Genomic DNA, 21,570 nt, shown 5'->3' with positions numbered 1-21,570 from the left:
TTCCCTCCTGGCTATCTTGTATCCCTCCAGTGCCCTGTCTGAACCTTGTTTCCTCAGCCTTACATAAGTCTCCTTCTTCCTCTTAACAAGACATTCAACCTCTCTTGTCAACCATGGTTCCCTCACTCGACCATCTCTTCCCTGCCTGACAGGGACATACATATCAAAGACACGCAGTACCTGTTCCTTGAACAAGTTCCACATTTCACTTGTGTCCTTCTCTGATAGCCTCTGTTCCCAACTTCTGCACTTCAATTCTTGTCTGACAGCATTGTATTTACCCTTCCCCCAATTATAAACCTTGCCCTGTTGCACGCACCTATCCCTCTCCATAACTAAAGTGAAAGTCACAGAATTGTGGTCACTACCTCCAAAATGCTCCCCCGCTAACAAAAAGGGTCCCAGGTTCGATTCCCGGCTGGGTCACTGTCTGTGCGGAGTCTGCACGTCCTCCCCGTGTGTGCGTGGGTTTTCTCCAGGTGCTCCGGTTTCCTCCCACAGTCCAAAGATGTGCGGGTTAGATGGATTGGCCAGGCTAAATTGCCCTTAGTGTCCTAAAAAATAAGGTTAATGGGGGTTGTTGGTATGGGGTGGATACGTGGGCTTGAGTAGGGTGATCATTGCTCGGCACAACATCGAGGGCCGAAGGGCCTGTTCTGTGCTGTACTGTTCTAATTCTAATCACCTGCCCTGGTTCATTACCAAGTACTAAATCCAATATGGCCTCCCCTCTGGTCGGACAATCTACATACTGTGTTAGAAAAGCTTCCTGGACACACTGCACAAACACTACCCCATCCAAACTATTTGATCTAAAGAGTTTCCACTCAATGTTTGGGACGTTGAAGTCACCTATGACTACTACCCTGTGACTTCTGCACCTTTCCAAAATCTGTTTCCCAATCTGTTCCTCCACATCTCTGCTGCTATTGGGGGGCCTATAGAAAACTCCCAACAAGGTGACTGCTCCTTTCCTATTTCTGACTTCAACCCATACTACCTCAGTAGGCAGATCCTCCTCGAACTGCCTTTCTGCAGCTGTTATACTATCTCCAATTAACAATGCCACCCCACCTCTTTTACCATCCTCCCTAATCTTGTTGAAACATCTATAACCAGGGACCTCCAACAACCATTTCTGCCCCTCTTCTATCCAAGTTTCCGTGATGGCCACCACATTGTAGTCCCAAGTACCGAAATTGAGAGCTTTAGCTTTAGCTCTCAATTTCTACTGTCTCATTAGTTGTCTACATTTTTTTTCTATTTTCATTAGTTCATGTAGCAACATTTCTGACCCTATTTACTTATGATAGAATCCAAAAGCACTATATTTACAAAGGTTTTGAAACTTCCTCTCCCCTGAGTCAAATCACAAGCTCGGCATAAAAACATTACCCAAAATTATCACTTGCTAATTATGGAAGCACACCTGACAAAAATACACCAATTAAATTGACAGATATGGAAACAATCATGGTCCTACATCAACAGCCGTCAAAGTTTAGATTTTGAAGGTTACTTTTATTTCCTAACATTGAATCAGGATCACTTTTAACAAACAACTGAATCCAAAAGGAACACAGTCCAGTTGAAATGGAGGCAGAAGAAAATGCAAGTATACCTGTTCAAAAAGTGCTGAAACAGGAAGGCTAAAATAAAACCTTGGGATAGGGAGTGGCCGCAATACAGAATTTGACCTTTCAATCTCAAAAAAGGAAAGTTTTGCAGTTCTACAGCAGTGTTCACAACCATCTGCATTCCCTCAGCTGTACTGAAGCATCAGCCAAGGCTTTTGTGCTCAAGTTCTGAAGTGGGACTTGAACTCAAAACCTTGAGACTCAGGTGAGAGTGCTTCCAACTGAGCCATGGCTAAAAATATAGCTGGGGTTGAAAAAGTAGAGCCATTAAACTTGATAAGTAAAAGTCCCAACAATTCAGTTCGAAAACTCACGGAGTTTAGACTATACTGATTTAGCTGATGTCAGTCAGGATGGCAAATGGGGTTCTAAAGTTGGCTTCAGTCCCTTAGGGTTAGAGAATTTCAGCTGTTATTTTTTAAAATCTCTGTGCAGCAATCCTAATGTTTGCGAATATTTGGCGAGAGCAGGATCTAGTTCATCTTGCAAAATTAACTATCTATGCTGTCAAGAAGAATGGCCATTCAATAATATGCTACCCCTGCCATTTACAAAACCATACCCAAAACTAATACCCTGTGGGAAAGGAGGAGGGAAAACAGAAAAAGATAATCAGACAAATAGCTTAAACCAAGATGAAGATAACCTCATCATTCAAGGAAGATTTCCGCTTTCCAGCTTTTTGGGATATCTATCTTATAAAATGTATAATTTTTTTTCATTATAAAAATATTGTACTTTTCATATATTGAACAATTCTGCCTCCCCCATATACTTGAAACTTATTGTGCGAATAAACTGGGTTTCTGACCTAATTTCTTTCTTACTGAACACAATGCAAACCAACTGGTTAGAATTTAATATTTTCTTTCTAAGAACCTAACTATACATGTTATTTTTGTTAAATGCTCATTGTTTTCTTTTCAATTCAATTGTATGATTTACATGTGTACATCAATCCACGCTCATTACAAATCTCCACCATACAATGGTTCAAAAAGGCACAGTTATACATGCAAGTTATTATACTGATGTCAATGGCAGTGCACTTAAAGATAACTCCACAATCAACAAGGTTATTTTGGATAACCAACCAGGAATGCAGCAGGTTGGGTGTTATTGGGTGAGAAAGGGCATAGTTGCAATCAGTTATTTTTCAGGAGTCAGAATCAGTGTCATCTATATTCTTTTCTCAAAGTTGTCCTTGTTTCTTGAGACACCAGGCTGAACGCTCTGATCCCATTACCTTGGACATTAAGCATTAAAGAAAAATAAGAATAGATGAAGCACTGATAAAGTTATGTCAAATTTAAACTTTACAATCTACAGGCTGTAAGGAGGGAAAAAGCCAAACTCAAAACAGAACCAAGAAACAGAGTGTTATGGTTTTATTTTCTAAATGATAGATCAGTATTAGCAACAAATAAATGTTAATTTTGCATTAAACATTTCACCTCACAGCCCAAATGCTGTCAAATTTACTCAAGTCCAATAGTCATGGTGAAAGTCGGATATTCACAGCAAAGAAAAGAGAGTTCCTTCAACCCATCATGTCTGCACCAGCCATCAAGCATCGATCTATTCTAATCCCATATTCCAGCACGGTCCATAGTCTTGTATGCTATGGCATTTCAAGTGCTCATCTAAATGCTTCTTAAATGTTGTGAAAGTACCCACCTTTACCAGCTTTCAGGCAGTGAGTTCCAGATTTCCACCACCCTCTGGGTGAAAAGAATTTTCCTCAAATAGCTCTAAATATCATGACCCTCACCTTAAATCTATGGCCCCTACAAAGGGGACAGGTTCCCTCCTATCTATACCCTATTAATTTTGTAAGCGTTGATCATGTCCCTCTGCAGCCTTCTCTGCTCAAGGAAAACAGCCTCCACCTAGTCAACCTCTCTTCATAGCTGAAAACGCAACATCCTGGTGAATCTCCTCCACACTCTCTCTCGTGCAATGACATCTTTCCTATAGTGTGATTGGCGACCATAACTGCATACAGTGCTCCAGCTGTGGCCTAATGATCTTTTATACAGCTTCATCATTACCTCACTGCTCTTTGTTCTATGCCTCAGCTAATAAAGGCAAGTATCCAAACGCCTTCTTGGCCACCTTATTTATCCATTCTGCTGACTTTAGGAATCTATGAACATGCACCCCAAGGCCCATCTGGTTCTACATAGAACATAGAATCTACAGTTCAGAAGGAGGCCATTCGGCCCATCATGTCTGCACCGGCCCCTGGAAAGAGAACCCATCTAAGGCGACACCTCCATCCTAATCCTGTAACCCCACCCTTTTTTGGACACAAGGGACAATTTTAGCATGGCCAATCCACCTAACCTGCACATCTTTGGACTGTGGGAGGAAATCAGAGCACCCGGAGAAAACCCACGCAGCCACGGAGAGAACATGCAGACTCCGCAGACAGTGACCCAAGGCGTGAATCGAACCCGGGACCCTGGAATGTGAAGCAACTGTGCTAACCACTGTGCTACCGTGCCATCTCTGTACTTTAGTGTCCTACCATACATTGTGTATTGAATACTAAACACTTTCACTTACTTGCTGTAGCCATTAAAATGTACAATTGATTCTATCCTCAAATGAAATGTGTTTGGCCTAAGCCACCATAGCCATTTGCGGTCAAAACTTCTGCTTTCAATGCATAATCCTAATATTGTAATGATTTGTTTCAGTGAGCTGTCTGATAAAGGTCATTTTAAACCTTTCTTGCATAGAAACAATTACAGAAACAAGTGTAATTTCTCATGTGCTTCGCAGTGAACCATTTAACATGCTGAAGTGTTCAGCTGTTTTTATTACAGGAATACTAAACATATCCTACTCACTACTGAGTACTGTGTACAGTCTCCTTCTTCTTGGAAGAATCTACTTGGCTTAGAAGGAGTGCACAGGAGGAATGATTCCTGGGCTGAGGAGATTGTCCTATGAGGACATTGAGTAGACTGGGTCGATACTGTCTAGAAGAATGAGAGGTGATTGCATTTAAACATATAAAATTCTGATGGGGCTTGGCAGGGTAGATAATGAGAGCGAGTCAAGAACCAGGGTTCACAGTCTCAGGATAAGAGATCGATCCCAGAGGGCTGTGGCTGCTCAGTAAAATGAGTAATTCAAGACCAAGATTCATCAGTCGAACAAGTTACAATATCTGTCAAGACAGTCATGCAGAAATGGGATTTGTCAATGTGCATCATCACACCCTCTGGTGAACAAAAATATCTGTGCTCTGCACAACTTCAGCTGACGTTAGTTGAAAAGAAAAGAAAATTCCAGTTAATGTCCACTATATCAAAACAGCGGTAAATGTTATTCCCTAAAGAGGGGAAATAGCTCATTCAGGTGTCCTTTCAATATTTCATAGCCAACACATCAGTTGTGGTTTGTTCCAATATATCCCTCATGTAGCCATATTATCTTGGCTGGTATTCCCAGAAGCATAAAATCATGGAATTGCTCACTTTCCTCATTTTACCCCTCCTAAAATCTCTTCAGGATTTTAACTCTGTAATATCAAGCTTGGACTTATCACTTAGCCCAATTTGTAAATTTTTTACTCTTCAATCTTGAAAATGCCATACTTTTTGGGCCCATGGCTGCCCAATTTTGACCTTTTTAATTGAAAGACACAGTTAACTCTACAAATTCTAAGATAAGCTCACCCAGTCACTGCATACTGCATCATAACACACAAAAGATTACAAGTTGTCTTGTTACGAATTTAAGCGCACAAAGCTGCAAATTTAATCAGCAAAATCCGATTGCAAGGAAATCAAATAAAATCCAAAATGATTTGAAAAATCTCAAGATGAAATATTTATATTCATGCGAGTCTCATTCCAAATCCCTTAGTCTTAGCACTTGCCTGGAGAGATTTATTTTTACATTAAAATGGATAGAAGAAAAAATGAAGACAAAAATGCTAGAAATACTAACAAGCCTGGCAGCATCGAGAATGAGAAACAGACTTAATCTTTCAAATCAAAGATCTTTCATCAGAACACCTCCAATGAAAAGTCATCGACCTGAAACTCTGTTTCTCTCTACACAAATTCTGTTAGACGTGCTGAGCGTTTCCAGAATCGTATGTCTTCATTTCAGATTTCCAGCAACTGAAGTATTTTGTGCTGGCAAGTCGAAATTTTGGGGACCAGTTAGCTGCTGGGCTAGAAATAACACAACGGTCGAACAATACCATCAGCTATGAAATATTAGAGATGCACCAGATCCAACTATACTATTGGCTATGCAATATTACAAGGACACTTGATTTTTTTTTTCTTAATGACCACATATTATATATATAGCCCAGGAAAAAATGTCAGCCTCATCTCCTAACAAGCTACCATCAACTGCAAATGATCTTTGTCTGGTAAGTGAAATCTGGAATGGAAAGGCAAAACATTCCAGCTCAGATGGACCCACAAAGGGAAACAATTGACACCCTCAATGCAGTTCAGAGTGAAATCCTAGATTGATGCATATCGGAGGGCTGGGTTAGGCAAAGTAATCGAGTGATTTTGGCTTTTCAACCATGAAGAAAACCGAGACTGACCATTTAACTATTACATGTCAAGATATGTGTGTGCACTCCCCGTGTGTGCGTGGGTTTCCTCCGGGTGCTCCGGTTTCCTCCCACAGTCCAAAGATGTGCGGGTTAGGTGGATTGGCCATGCTAAATTGCCCATAGTGTAAGGTTAATGGGGGGATTGTTGGGTTACGGGTATGTGGGTTTAAGTAGGGTGAACATTGCTCGGCACAACATAGAGGGCCGAAGGGCCTGTTCTGTGCTGTACTGTTCTATTCTATTATATAACCCACCGCCTGTAACGCACTTGTGGTAGGCACTTTATAAATGCAAATTTGTTAATTGAAGATGCGTAGTAATAAGGAAAGTCGAAAAAGTAAATTCAAAACACAATTGTTAACCTAAATTGCAACAGGACAACAAGGGGTAAAAGTGCGATAAAAGCCCCAAAATCTGCAGACTGGTTACATCTTCAGCAGAACTGCAACGTGTATATTTGCACAAGTGGGCCAACTCAAACCCAAGTCCAGCAAAGATTTCAGACCAATAGCTGGTTGGTGCATTTGCTTTACAAACAATGTTTAGTGTTGCGGCAGAAGACCAAGATTGTTCAGAAAATGTCAAACTACCTTGATACTAAAATTACCAGTTTCTAGCGTCCATCATCAGGCAACAGAAAAATCAAGTAGTTATGAAGTCACATTGGCAACAAGAAAATATGTCCATAAATTTTGATATGCCCAGCAACCAAACTGTGGAGTGGAAAGGACCAAAACAAATATAGTGAAAACGATGGGACATGAGAAAGATTCATGGCAATACTAGCTTGCATGGCCGACATAACAAAATTAAAACCTATGGCAATTTTAAAGTGAAAACCATGATGAAAATCAGGTTCCGTGCAAGAGTTGTAAGTATATCCATGACAATTGTTGCATGGATGAAGGCAGTGTGAAGTCATGGACTGATGATGTGTGGAAAAGGCCTAGTCAAAGGCGGCGGCTTTTTAGGGCGGAGCATGTCAATGTCCCATATAACCATAAGACATATGGGCAGAATTAGGCCATTTGACCCATCGAGTCTGCTCCGCCATTCCATTATGGCTGAAACATTTCTCAACCCCATACTCCTGCGTTCGCCGCATTACCCCCGATCCCCTTATTAATCAAGAACCTATCTATCTCGGTCTTAAAGACACTCAGTGATTTGGCCTCCACAGCCTTCTGCGGCAAAGAGGTCCACAGATTCACCACCCTCTGGCTGAAGAAATTCCTCCTCATCAGTTTTAAAGGATTGTCCCTTTAGTCTGAGCCTGTGGCCTCGGGTCCTAATTTTTCATACTAGTGGAAACATCCTCTCCACGTCCACTATCTAGGCTTCTCGGTATCCCATAAGTTTCAATAAGTTCCTCCCTCATCCTTCTAAACTCCTATGAGTACAGACTCAAGAGTCCTCAAACATTCCTCCTACAACAAGTTCTTCATTCCAGGGATCATTCTTGTGAACCTCCTCTGGACCCTTTCCAAGGCCAGCACATCCTTCCTTAGATATAGGGCCCAACTGCTCACAATACTCCAAATGGGGTCTGGACAGAGCCTTATACAGCCTCAATCCTTGCTCTTGTATTCTAGCCCTCTCTACATGAATGCTGACATTGCATTTGCCTTCCAACTGTCGACTGAACCTGCACATTAACCTAAGGTAAGCTTGAACTAGGACTCCGAAGTCCTTTTATGCTTCTGATTTCCTAAGCCTTTTCCCATTTAGAAAATAGTCTATGTCTCCATTCTTCCTAACAAAGTACATAACCTCAAACTTCTCCACATTGTATTCCATTCACCACTTCTTTGCCCACTCTCGTAGCATGTCCAAGTCCTTCTTCAGCCCCCTGCTTCCTCAATACTACCTGTCCCTCTGCAGATAACCAAAGAAACCAATGAACAAATTTAAGGAACTCTGTTGGATGCCAAAGGCAATGAACTTGGTAATTTAAAAAAACACTGATTGTGGTTTCATTCAATTGTTAATTATTAATGCATTCTATAAAAGGTGTCACATGGAACTACAATACCTTTTCCCTCATATTAGCAAATGCCAAATCAGCTACACCAACAATAGTTGGTTCACATTTTATATTTCATATATAAATCAACCACAGTTTTTGTAAGGATTTGAGGCGTTCAAAGGTCGACCTCCCCCCTCCACCCCCCAAGATCTGTCAATTTGTCTCGAAAATTGCAATTTATTCTTTTTGGAGGACAGAATTCCAGATTTTCACTCTCCTAGAGTGAGAGAACAATGCTTCCCGATCTCATTCTCAAATGGCCTCGATCTAATTTTATGACGTTCCCCCACCAGAGCAAATAGTTCCTCAGAACCTACCCTATTAATTTAATGCCTTAAATCCTGATGAATCTGGATTGCACTCCTTCAAGCCAATATGTCTTTTCTGAGGCTTGGTGGACAAAACTGGAAAAAGTATTCCAGGTGGAACGCGATTTAAAGGTCCTATACAACAAACAACTTCCACCATAGATACATAGAAGTAGGAGCAGGAGACGACCTTTTGGCCCTTCGAGCCTATTCCGCCAATCATCACGATCATGGCTGATCATCCAACTCAATAGCCTAATCCTGCTTTCTGCCCATAGCCTTTGATCCCATTATTAAAACATCCATTACCATTTCTGATCACTTTGTTTTAACTGATTTATGCACATGGATTTCCATATCCAACAGTTCCTAGTCTCTCACCATAAGGAAAATATTATTTGTTTTTCTCAGATCCAAATCTGACCTCCTGCTTCTCTGAACTGAATTCCAGCTGCCAGTTCATCCACCCCACCTTACTTAATCTGTTCTATATCCCTCAAAACTTAAATGCAAAGCAGTTAAATAACATGTTACTTCTTATTAAGTCCATTGTTGGGAGTGTTTTCTACAGAGCTTTGCAGCAAAGGTCAATTTCAAAAACAAGCAATTTACCTGCTCAAGGTCAGTGACCTCCTTTTGCTCAAAGACTTTGATAAACAAAGTTCAAGGTAGAATACAAGCACAACGACTGAAACAGACTAGAACGCCAAGAACTTTAACTTCTTCACAACAGATGCTGTTAGGAAGATCATTTTCAACTAATCTCCTGACAAAATTTTTGATATAACTATCAATGTTTCCTCACTTCATTTGAGGGGGGGGGGGGGGGGAGACGACGAATAAACTGAAGTCAAGGGTGATTAAACAAAAATGTGACCACTGCCTGACCCAAAATGCTATATTCCTTTTTTAAATGATATAAATTCACCAAATGATTCAAAATTAAAATGTATTATATCTAACGCAATTGGAAAAAGGACCAAAAATTAGGTGATTTTTTTTCTTAAGAGTGGTTATGATAATCTGGAATGCACTGCCTGAAAAAGCGGAGGAAGAGGATTTAATTATAATTTACAACAAGAAATTGGATAAAATGTGAGAAGAGGAAAAAATATGCAGGCTAATGGAAAAAGAGCGGGGGGGGAGGGGGGGGTACTGTTTGGTTAACTGTTTCAAATAATCCGCACTGGCACGAAGGAACGGCTTTCTATCATGGTTCTATAAAAACTGTATACAGCTCTGCGATTTTAAGTGACATATTACTGCCAGTGCATTATTAATACTACCGAGAAATGTTTTAAGCGTAGGGGAAATGCAAATCCAGTTAACTCCGCTGGCCCTCCCTCTGCTTGTAACATTAGAGCAAAGTTCATGTGATGACTTTTAAAATGATAGTTTGAGTTACAAATTCACGCACATTAAAAACCAAGCTCTTGGAAAAAAATAGGATTCCCTCCTACTCCCCACATCAACTGGAAATAAGCTCGACTTCCAACCTCCAATGAAAAGCCAGGCTGCAGAGTTTTATTTATCTTATTTCAGCTTGATGGGGCCTAGGAAAGGGTTAGGGATCTCGCCAAAGCGTCTAAAAATAACCTATGACGCCCAAATCTCCGTGGGTGCCGAAAAGGGAAAAACAAAGACGCGTCTCGGGTTTCTTGCGGCCCCTCCCCCCACAGCCCGACAAGCCACTCGAAAAACAAAGCCAGGATCCTCGATTCCAGGCTACACTTTTACCTTGCGGCCTGCTCTCACCTGTACGCCAGAGTCATGCACTCGAAGAGCTTGGTCAGGGACGCATCGATGGAGAGGTGGGACGTGCTGTACTTTCCGAAGCAGTAGGTCTGACATGTCTGTTTGTTGACGGTGTCGAAATCGTAGCCTTTCTTGGGAGGGTGCTCGCGGTGAGGGGACGACACCATGAAGTGCCCGCTGTGGATGATCTGCAGCTCGTCCGACTTCTTCAGATTGGGCTCGTCGGCGTCCGAGTCGTCGTCGGGTTCCTGTTTAATAATCACCGGGGTTCGGGCCGAGCGCAGCAGGAACACGTCCTTGGCCATCTTGGGTGATCTACTGGGTGGCGCAGCTGTGAAGCGAAGCGAGCAAAAAGCGGCGGCCACTTTCTCTTCTCCAGAGCCTCATTCCCTTCCTCCATTCGGCAGCTCCGCTCTCTGACTGGGCGGGGGAAGGGCGGGAGGGGGGGGGTAGGCTCCGCTCCAATCAGGGGACGCCGTTTCTTAAAGGCGCCTGGCAACTGGTGAGCGGCGGCTGGGAATTGGTCGGCTCAGTGCTGACGCCCACTCGCAGAGCGTTCACCACCATCGCGGCGAGAATTGGTTTTGATATCCTTGCAAAACAAAATGCAGCCACTATGTACAGTGACGGTGAAATTTTCAATGCAACAACAACTGTTTAAATTGTTAATCCGCCGTGAACAAGATTAAGAGATATATGGGGATTTGCCTAATCGTAGAGAATTAACATTAATCTCTGAACAGGTTGGCTTCCTTGCTTCCCAATTTGATCTTTAGCTCATGCAGCAGGATGTCCAGATTTCTGTTTTGAAAGCGCTCAACCAATCACTACCATCACTCATTATTTACACTTACGCGGAAAGATTGATTTGTGGAAAAGGTACAGACGGGCAACTGGTAAGTAAGAGACAACCAGCTCAATTTAACCAGTTCAGTTGGAATGATGTTACATGTTGCGCAGAACAAAATGTAACATTCGCTAACCGAAATTTTCTGGAAAGAGGTATTTAAAGCTGCATATGGAGACATATATATTAGCACAATGTTAAACAACAACGTTCACTTCTCAACCAGCAAGCGCCTCAGAAGCAACCCCACAATAAGTGGCAAGCTTAATTTTAAACTGATAAGTATATAAAAAATGAATTTTACAGAACATAAGCTCAATAAGTAAATAACTATAAACTAATGGAGTTGGAGTAAAATCAAGATATAACCAACATGAATAGCGAAAAATACTATGCAAAATAAAAGCTATATTTGAAGAATGATTTTCACTTGTAAAGAAAACGAATGAACCTGGTTTCAATGTTCTAATACATGCACTCTGCACATTAGTTTATTGAAAATTACAAAGCATCCATCCAAGATCGAAAGGGGAGTTGAGCAAAAGTTTACCACATCCTGCTCAGCTCCAGCAACCACCATCCTCCACCTACCCAAATGATCTAAATAGTATCATACTATTAAATGATTATCTCCAACTTTAAGATGTTTTCACACAATGAAGTCAGTTCTGAAAGTAGAATCGGACTTAAAGAACTTTGTAATGCAACAATATTGAAATAATTTACTTCTGACTATATTGGGAGAGAAATGTTAGCAGATAGAATGTGTGGGATCTTAATACTTCAAGACCAACTAATAACCATTTAAAAATGTCAAAATGAGTAGTGTTTTCCTGAACACATTTTAATTTTTGGTCAAGTTCCATATTATCTGTATTATAATCTTTTGTCATCCATAGGGAATAAAAATACAACAATTGTTAACTGAATAAAAACACAATGTGTTATACAATTTTTTTTATTCATGAAAACAGAGCCATTGTACATGGTACAAACCATACTTGAGAATAAATAAAGAAAACATACTGCTGTACAACACGTTGCATTTCAGTTGGAAAGTGTTAGTTTTTTTCATGATAGCTTCGGTCTCTAGAAATCATAATAGGATGGGCAATCTGATCACAAATTTATTCATGTTGACACCTGGACAGTATTCACATAGCTTTCTGTAGTTAGAATGTAGCAAGAGCATGGATTTCATGTTCTAGAATTACAACAGAGTGTTCACTGCCATTTTGATTTAGTAAATAAGCGCCAGCACTTCTACAAAGATTTGGAATGTAGTTCTTCAATTTCTTTCGACATAAAAATTGGAAAGGAAAAATTTGAAAAACAAACTTTAGATAACAAAGTTAAAACATTCATTCTGGCCATAGCAATATTACAGTCCAGCAATGTAACAACTCAAGAGTTCAACCGATATAGAGGGGATTCGTTTTAAATGATTCCTCAGATGGAGGAAGATTCTGGGAGCAACTAAAAGGTAACAGAAGTTCCAACATTTTTTTTAATACGGAGGAAAGTTTGCACTATCCCCAAGTTTCTTTTAAATAAAAATTACAAACCATTCTTGCTTTAGCTGTGGTGCTGCTCTCATGATGAAATGAAAACCATTTTACCTACTTTTCTTTTGCCAGAAGCTTTCTCGTACAACTGTACAAATTTCAAATGGAATGAATGAAAAAGACAATACCCAACTTATATCATACAGAAATGCTATTAGCAAAAGCAAAACTTAGTAATGGAAGGCAAAAGACTACACCCAATTTTATTATTTTTTAAAATTCATACCACACCTACAAAGTTCATTAGTGTTGCTCATAGCTTTAAAAATTATAATGTTGAGCCCCCTCATGACACAAGGTATGTAACCTTAACTTTCACTGCAGCAGTCTTGAAACTAAAAAAATACCTGCATAAAAGTCGCTCAATATTTTGGGTTATAATACACCTCACCACTTTCAGTAAACTCACTATTAAAACTTAAAAACAAATTTTGGTTTATGCAAACATCACATACAAAACCAAAAAAAGTACAGTTTAAGATCAGTAGTGCCGTGGAACCTAGTTAAAAGTCATCGGTCCCAGGGCAGCATGGTGGCGGTGGTTACCACTGCTTCACGGCACCAAGGACCCGGATTCGATCCCGGCCCCGGGTCACTGTCCATGTGGAGTTTGCACATTCTCCTCATGTCTGCGTGGTTCTCACCCCTACAACCTAAAGATGTGCCGGGTAGGTGGATTGGTTACACTAAATTGCCCCTTAATTGAAAAAAAAAAAATTGGGTACTCTAATTTTATTTTCAATGTCGTCGGCCCCCAGTAGTTTCTAACAAGGTTCCAAAGTAACTCAGAACTGAACCACAATTCTTTTGACTAGTTACCTGACAGAAACAGGATCTCAATTTTATATCCATCTTGAATCGCTTTTGAAAGGGAAAAAAAAATGTTCCCTTTAGGGTTTGCGAACAAATGAAACCTCCCCTGTGGACCTGGCACCCAAAAACAGCACTGCCATGGTCCAAAAGAAACTTAGACCACTAAACCAAGTGCAAACATGTGACTCAAATATGTCAAATGTTGTTCAGTAATCTTCAAGCATTATACATCTTTAGTAGTAAGAACCACCCCGTTTCTCCTGGTCACTATTCAGTATTATTCCATTTAGGAATTTTCCAATCATTTGATATTGGGTTCTGTGGTTCAGTTGTACCAACTGCAAATTGATCCAATTCTACTCAGCGAGTTTCCAAATTTTAAAATTACAGGCTTATTTGTACTCTACAGGCAACAGTAAAACGGGTTCAAAAGGATATTCAGTTTTAATAGTCCCATCTTAAATGAGTGCTTCACCTATGAAAATTATGCAATTTTAAAAAGTGGCCAAGTTTTGCATAGCAAGCATTTTAAGAAAACATTTTTTAAAAATAAATTTAGAGTACCCAATTAATTTTTTCCAATTAAGGGGCAGTTTAGAATGGTCAATCCACCACCTAGCCTGCACATCTTTGGGTTGTGAGGGCGAAATCCACGCAAACATGGGGAGAAAATGCAAACTCCATATGGAAAGTGGCCCAGAGCCGGGATCGAACCTGGGACCTCGGTGTCGTGAGGCAGCGGTGTTACTCACTGCCACCCAGCATTTTACTAAAATGCTGCAAATGAAAATTCAAATTACAAATTAATTGGGATAATTTTGTACAATGGCTTGGTTCTCCAAACTCTCGGGATACATTTTTGCCAGCATTATTTTCAAATTGACATCTGAATTTTTCAAATACAAGATCATAAATGAAACAACCAGACATATTAATTTCCTGAGTCACTGCATCCTAGTGTAATGCACAAAGTAGTCCCACTACCGTGACAAATAGTATTCATATGTACAAAATGCTGACATTCCATCTGTATAGTTCCTGCAACACAAAGATAACCAAGCAATAAATTCAAAACTAACTTGCACCCCCCATCACCAAAAAGTATACAAAACTGAAACAAAAAATGTAATTCAAAATTCCAGACATACTTGTTAGCCAATTGGTAAGGGACAAATGGTTCAGCAAGTCAACCTGCACCCTAAATGAGAGGCAAGTCAGCAAAGCAATGCCAATCTGTGGCGACCAGAGACTCGAGATAAATTCGGCTTTGTTCAAAGGCTGCCATGAGCTCAGGGTACCAACACATATCCTGCTGTGGTTTCCTCTTTGGTGAGTATGCTCCCATGCTGATAGGGTGGGTGGGTGGAAAGGGAAAATGTATCCTCAAACGTACCAGCAGTAGTGAGCCAAAGTTTTGTGGTTCCATGAGGAACATTCTTGCTTACTCAAGGCCTTTATTGGGCCTTTCTTCAGTGGCCTTTTAGCAATCCCTTCAAGGATGGTCATTCAAAGCCTGATACAACTAGGTAGATCACACAGTTTGCAATCTCTGCCCATTTGTGCATTATTCTGCCTCTCAACCAACATAGAACTCGGATTTGCAAATTTGAGCCCAATGCTCATTTCAAGTAGATAAAACCATATTGTCTGAGCCAATGTGACACCAGGTGAGAGTCTGGCACAGCAGATCCCGTACCAGCCTCCGCGAAAAGGCGCCGGAATGTGGCAACTAGGGGCTTTTCACAGTAACTTCATTTGAAGCCTACTTGTGACAATAAGCAATTTTCATTTTTTTTTTTCATTTCATCATGGTGCAATATTGAGGTGTATGCAGCATAAACCTGATATCAAAAACAGATAACCATGAGTTGAATTTCTCCACCAAAATGACTTCAGATTCATGTCATAGAATTCTTAAGTGACCAAGTTATCGGAATTCAAACATCTAATAGGGATGCTATATACTGACTGAGTTTAAATTTATTATAAAGTCATCAAGTGTTCAATTCATTTTTAAAATTCTACTGAAACATTTAAGATGGAAAAACTCAGGCATGCCTATGCATGGAGGAGTGATAATCTTGAACAAATCAATTGTCAAAATCATATGCATTCTCGTTCTTAGTACATATAACATATGCAGAGTACAACTGTAATGCAGTGCAGGTATATACACTTACTATTTCCTTGAATACAATCGTGGTTCTGAACTTCTTTGATGTTTAGTTCCATACATTAGTGTTGGAACCATGGGTCTTAAAAAATAACCAATCAAGTCTCAAATAAATAAGCGGCAATGCCTTTAACCAGTTCTCTATTGCGGCATTTAACCCAAAGAAGCAACAAGCATTTCACCAGAGAAATGCAACCATTGATGTTTTAAATTATTAAATGGTACAGGTTTCATAAAATGAGGAGGAGATATGCAAGTCTACCAATATTTGAGCATTGGAATTTAAAACATTACCTAACAATAAAGTAAAATCAGCCAGAATCCCAAAAGGAGATTCCAAGTTCATGCTTGCATCTATATCTTTAGTGCCACAGCTTTCAGGGGTTTCAAGAGTTTAATCCATAAAAGACTTCGGATTTCACTTTTCCTACAAAAGTGACTTAAGGAACTGTCCACTTGAAAATGTATCATTTGACATAAAAATAATTCCCACATCATCTTTGTTCAAAAGATTTTTGTACTGAAGAAACAACTGTAGGAAGGTCAGCTTGCATTAGCTGATAAAACAGAAACTTGATGTACAGAAATAGTTCAACTATTAATTTTTTTGGAAGATGAGAACTATGGTGCAATATTTACATTTTCTTCCATTTCTAAAAGTCTTCCTACAACATGCAGCACCCATCAAAACCACTCTGTTCTCAGGCCTGCATAAGTATCACTAAAATCTGCTGTAGACTCTACAAACTACCTCACCTTGCCTACACAGCAGCACAGGTTCATTTGGATACTCTTATGGAATGACTAATCAGGTCAGTGCTCCAAAGGACTATGACAGCCTATTACATATTTTTAAATCTTAAGTTAATTTTGCTTATACTATTCACAACTTTGAAATTTTAATTTGACATCTGGATTTCTGGTTAGCCCACAAGATGAAGCCAATTACACGTCTACTATAAATACCATTTGTGTAGAAATTTATTTTCTACTACAAATAAGTCTACTGTATCCAGAAATCCATATTGTCACCCTCAGTAAGTGAACAGAACCTATATTCATGAGTGCATTCAAGGAAATAGATCTCTAATAGATACTTGTCAGGTGTTTCAAAGTTACAAACCTAAACGTGAAAAGGATAGTTCAGACTGTTTTACACTGATTAAACATGATCACAACAGAATCTCATTACTTTCAAGGCAAACATAGGGCACTTTTTGTAAAATAGTGGTCTATTTTTCTTAAAACGAGGCACAAAAATGGAATTAATGGCATGAATAATGGATTTCACATGAATGCTAATTCTGACCTGTACCATCATTAAATATTTTACAACATAAATAAAAGAAATGAAATACAGCAGCCAAAACATGTGATCTTGACAAGTTTTATAAACTACCAGTGCGTAAACCCTCCTGAGTCCATTTCTTCTTCCCCCACCCAACTTTAATAGTGAAAGCAATTTAAATATATAAATCACTAGAATGTGTATTCACAGAAGAAATTAGTCAGCTTCATATCTGTCCAGTCTTCCCAAATTTTCTTGGATTATGACCCAACATTCGTTTGTGGTCAGTGGTTCCTCCATGTTCAGTATTATGTGAAAGCTTCTAGAAGATCGGTCTGAAATGAGGCCTGCTGATGTACCTTGTGTCGAAAGTGACCCCACAATTTTCTGGCAGCCTAACTCTCCTCAGCACTCTGCTGAGATGTCTCTGTTCTGATCTTTTTTGGAACTGGCTCCCCATCTTCAGATTCCTGGAAAAAAAATTGAAGTTGACTATCAAACTAACATTATCTTCCCTAGATGTTACTATTAATGTTCAGAGCAAAAGATTTAGTGAACGAAAATAGTACAAAATTCATTATTCAAAAAACAAACTTTTATAAAGTTCACACAGACCAAGATCACCAATTATTCTGAAAAAGTAGTGATGTTTTGCAGCAAAGATGTTGTGGAAAGCACTGTGCACATTATAAATGTTACCATTGAAATTCATAATATCAACCCAATGCTTTAAATTGTAGAAATGCATGAGTGCACTCCATGTGCAATTGTTCAGCGAAGATCAAACAAGAGCATACATTTCAGCCAATGCTATGAGAGAGTGTACCTTCACCAGAGAGAGAATATCAAGAACAAAGACAATAATCAAATATGAAAATGAAAAATTAAATGAAAATCGCTTGTCACAAGTAGGCTTCAAATGAAGTTACTGTGAAAAGCCCCTAGTTGCAACATTCCAGCGCTGGGTGGCATGGTAGCACAGTGGTTAGCACTGTTGCCTTACAGCGCCAGGGTCCCAGGTTCGATTCCCGGCCAGGGTCACTGTCTGTGCAGAGTCCGCACGTTCTCCCTGTGTCTGCGTGGGTTTCCTCCGGGTGCTCCGGTTTCCTCCCACAAGTCGATTAGGTGATTTGAACATTCTTAATTCTCCCTGTGTGTATCCAAACAGGTGCCGGAATGTGGCAACTAGGGGCTTTTCACAGTAACGTCATTGCAGTGCTAATGTAAGCCTACTTGTGACAATAAAGATTATAATGTTATTTACAATATGGTCATTAACCATGAAATAATAATCAGGACAAGTATTGTCGAATTATTTTTAAAAATAATATAGAGTACCCATTTATTTTTTCCAATTACGGGATAATTTAGCGTGGCAATCCACCTAACCTGCTCATATTTGGGTTGTGGGGGTGAAACCCATGCAGACACGGAGAATATGCCCAGACAGTGACCCGGGGCTGGGATCGAATCTGGGTCCTCAGCGCTGTACGCAGTAGTGCTAACCACAGCACCACCGTGCCGCCCATTGTCTAATTATTTTAACCAGAACAGACATTATTGAGCACAAGTATACTTTCCGCTTTAATAAGACTGCCTGCCCTTGGAATCCAACCTGGCTCAGTTATGTCTTTACACCAATGTCTCATTTTACTGCAAAGAGGGTCAATGTATCCATGAATCAATCAACCACTCAGCAAAGCTTGTAATTTTTTTAATTTTTTTATAATGAGTACCCCATTATTTTTGTTTCCCCAATTAAGGGCAATTTAGCATGGCCACTCCACCTAACCTGTACATCTTTGGGTTGTGGGGGTGAATCCCACGCGGACACAGGGAGAATGTGCAAACTCCACACGGACAGTGACCCAGGGCCAGGATTCAAACCCGGGTCCTCAGCGTCGCAGTTCCAGTGCTAACATGCTTTTCATGACTTAGTGATGTGCCTCATTGCTTTAGATTCTTAAAACTTATATTCAAGTAATAAATTCACTGAATATTCAAACAAAACCATTATCTTCCAGCTTAACATCTTAATATGTTAGATAATATATCGTTTGAATCTTGCTGAAAAAGGAGATATGCTGTTGAAGCTTTTTGTCTTGCACTTGTCAGAACAGATTCACCAGAATGCCAAATCAGGTATTATGTACTACCAAGCAACAATTTATCTTTTCAAGAATTCTGTACTGTAACAAATGCTAAATATGACTGACATCTGACACACTGCTACAGTTGTCGAATTTGTACCTGAGTATCTTTGGTAGTTTCTGTATTCTCTTTCACCCCTGAAGGCTGCACGTCTGATTTCTCCAAATCAGTTGGAGATAATTCTGGGGGAGTTTGTGAATTTGGCTCTGCTGGTGGTGATGTGTCTACATTAAAAGAAAAAGAATAAATGCAAGATTTATTAGGTTATCTTCTTTTTACAAATATGCCTGTTACAAGAATTTCACAAAAAGATTGGCGTCCTTAATTAAAAGATAGACACTATCTTAAAATGGAGATTCTGTAAAAGGTGGGAATCAATAATCTGACAAAAGACACGCTGCTAGACCTTTCAGTTTGCTAGAAACAAGACATAAAATAATGCTCAGTTGAGTCCCTCCCTCTTGAAGAAAACGGATCACGGACATTTTCTAGAAATTTTCAAACAAATGTTCACCAATAAAATGCAAAAACTGTCTCAATAATGCAGTTCAGGTTACATTATTGGGCACATTGGTTTGAGATTTCAGCTTCATAAATTTACTTCAAAGCAGCTTAAAATATCTTTTCAAAATACACTTACTAAATTAACTATTAAAACCAGTTCTAATTTTATCATTCTGCAAACGACAAAGAGTATTGCCACACCAAACCTTTTGAAGTCAGTGAACTGACCAGAGTTTGGAAGTCACATGGTCAATCCAGGAATTCATTCAAATATCCGTTTTTAGCCATTTGAAGCAAAATAATTCACATTGCCCAAGGCCTCACTCAAGCACTTTCCAGAAAGAAGTTACAAAGCAGCACTAGATTATAGGTAGGCAGTCGGCAAGTTGCCTCAGCAGTTAAATGGCATATAGATGACCTAAAAAGGAGAAATAAGGTCTCTAAAAGTTGAAATAAATTCTACACATTCTAGTGGAATATTTGGCAAAACTGTTTCAGCATGGAAAAATATTGCTGCCAAGAATTTTTTATATAAAAATGTAAAAATATATACTTCCCAAATTTACATACTGAACAATTCTAAGAAATGGATACATATTCTGTTCCTTCACTTAATAGAATAAGTTAATCCTATAGCATTCAATTTAAAAAAGCACCAAGTCTATACATGTTGACCGTTTCAATTCAGCATGAATATATTCAAAGAGAATTGTACCCAATCGGTAACAGGAACTCCTTATCAAATGTGATAAGTCAAACCATTTCGGATATTTTTTCAAAAGTACAGCATAGATGCAAAATAGATAATAGTTTCTACCATGGTCATTGTTAATACGTAATTAAATTTGATAAGGGACGTCACTTTGCCAGTGGAGAGTTTGTTGTGGTGGTGGTGAAGAAAATAATACAGACAGCCCTATTAAGACAAAGTGAATACCTTTTAATATAAAGACAATAGCTTTTCAATAGCTGAACTCTCCACCAGGACCTCCAATAGAAAACTGGAATATATGAATGTACAAATATTTACAATTTTGTTTTTGAGCTATAATGGTGGTGTTTGTCTGACGTCTAATGCAAACAATTAAATCAGAAAGAGTAGATAGAGAAATAAAATTAGTTCAGTTCATTCACTTTTAAATTCCCTCTCGAAATTATAGATTTAACACATCAGGAAATGTTAAGAGAGTGCAACTTAGGGAAGTCAGCAAAGTTTTGAAAACAGATGGCCCCAGAATACCTACTGCCAAAAGGAATGCAGGTGTTCATCAGAAAACAGTCTAGGTTGTAAAAACATTTTTAAATTAAGCCAGTCACAAATTAATATTCCAGACAATGCTAAAACATGAATCCACACTTAGTGGCAAGAAAGGATCCAAAAAGCTTTTTTGTAACCTAACAGCTTGTTCTACCCTCAATGAGCATCTTGCAGTTTAGCACCTTGAAAGTCTATAGTGCAGATAATAGCAATGGTTACTAAAGTAAAAGTGTTTCAAATACATCAAATATGAGGAGTGTTAAAGTAAAGGATGGAGATGGGAACCTGGTTGGTGATTCAGTAGGGGTGAATAAGGCATTTAGGGATTTCTACAGCAGCCTGTACAGGTCAGACCCCCCTACTGGGCCGGAGGGGATAAGGCACTTCTTGGAGGGGCTGAATTTCCCAAAGGTGAAGCGGGTAGAAGGGCTGGGTGCCCCAATCAGGCTGGAAGAGATAGTGGAGGGCTTGACGGCCATGCAGGCAGGTAAGGCCCTGGGTCCGGACGGGTACCCAGTGGAGTTTTATAAGTCGTTCTCAGGGATATTGGGGCCGGTGTTGTTGAGGATGTTCAATGAGGCAAGGGAAAGAGGGGTGCTGCCCCCGATGATGTCACAGGCAACGATTTCGCTGATTCTTAAGCGGGACAAG

General features: G+C 39.6%; 2 protein-coding genes across 5 annotated transcripts in view; both read right to left on the bottom strand.

Annotated features, from left to right (window-relative positions):
• The window catches only part of LOC119962015 (MLX interacting protein), a 160,690-nt gene extending 149,934 nt beyond the window's left edge, over positions 1 to 10,756 (bottom strand). The window contains exon 1 of the mRNA XM_038789767.1: positions 10,321 to 10,756. Within this exon, the coding sequence (XP_038645695.1) occupies positions 10,321 to 10,625 (305 nt within the window). The 5' untranslated portion in view covers positions 10,626 to 10,756. The remainder of the gene's footprint in view (positions 1 to 10,320) is intronic.
• Positions 10,757 to 12,109: 1,353 nt separating this feature from the next.
• The window catches only part of bcl7a (BAF chromatin remodeling complex subunit BCL7A), a 57,348-nt gene continuing 47,887 nt past the window's right edge, over positions 12,110 to 21,570 (bottom strand). For all 4 annotated transcript variants that reach the window (XM_038789790.1, XM_038789796.1, XM_038789806.1 and 1 more), the window contains exons 5-6: positions 19,257 to 19,381; positions 12,110 to 17,476 (exon numbers count right to left, since the gene is read on the bottom strand). In XM_038789790.1, coding sequence (XP_038645718.1) covers positions 17,402 to 17,476; positions 19,257 to 19,381 — 200 coding nt within the window. In that variant the 3' untranslated portion in view covers positions 12,110 to 17,401. The remainder of the gene's footprint in view (positions 17,477 to 19,256; positions 19,382 to 21,570) is intronic.

Source organism: Scyliorhinus canicula, chromosome 1 (genome assembly GCF_902713615.1).
Source record: "Scyliorhinus canicula chromosome 1, sScyCan1.1, whole genome shotgun sequence".
Classification (NCBI taxonomy): domain Eukaryota; kingdom Metazoa; phylum Chordata; class Chondrichthyes; order Carcharhiniformes; family Scyliorhinidae; genus Scyliorhinus; species Scyliorhinus canicula.
Note: the sequence above shows the minus strand (reverse complement) of the source record. Positions and strands in the feature narration are given on the sequence as shown.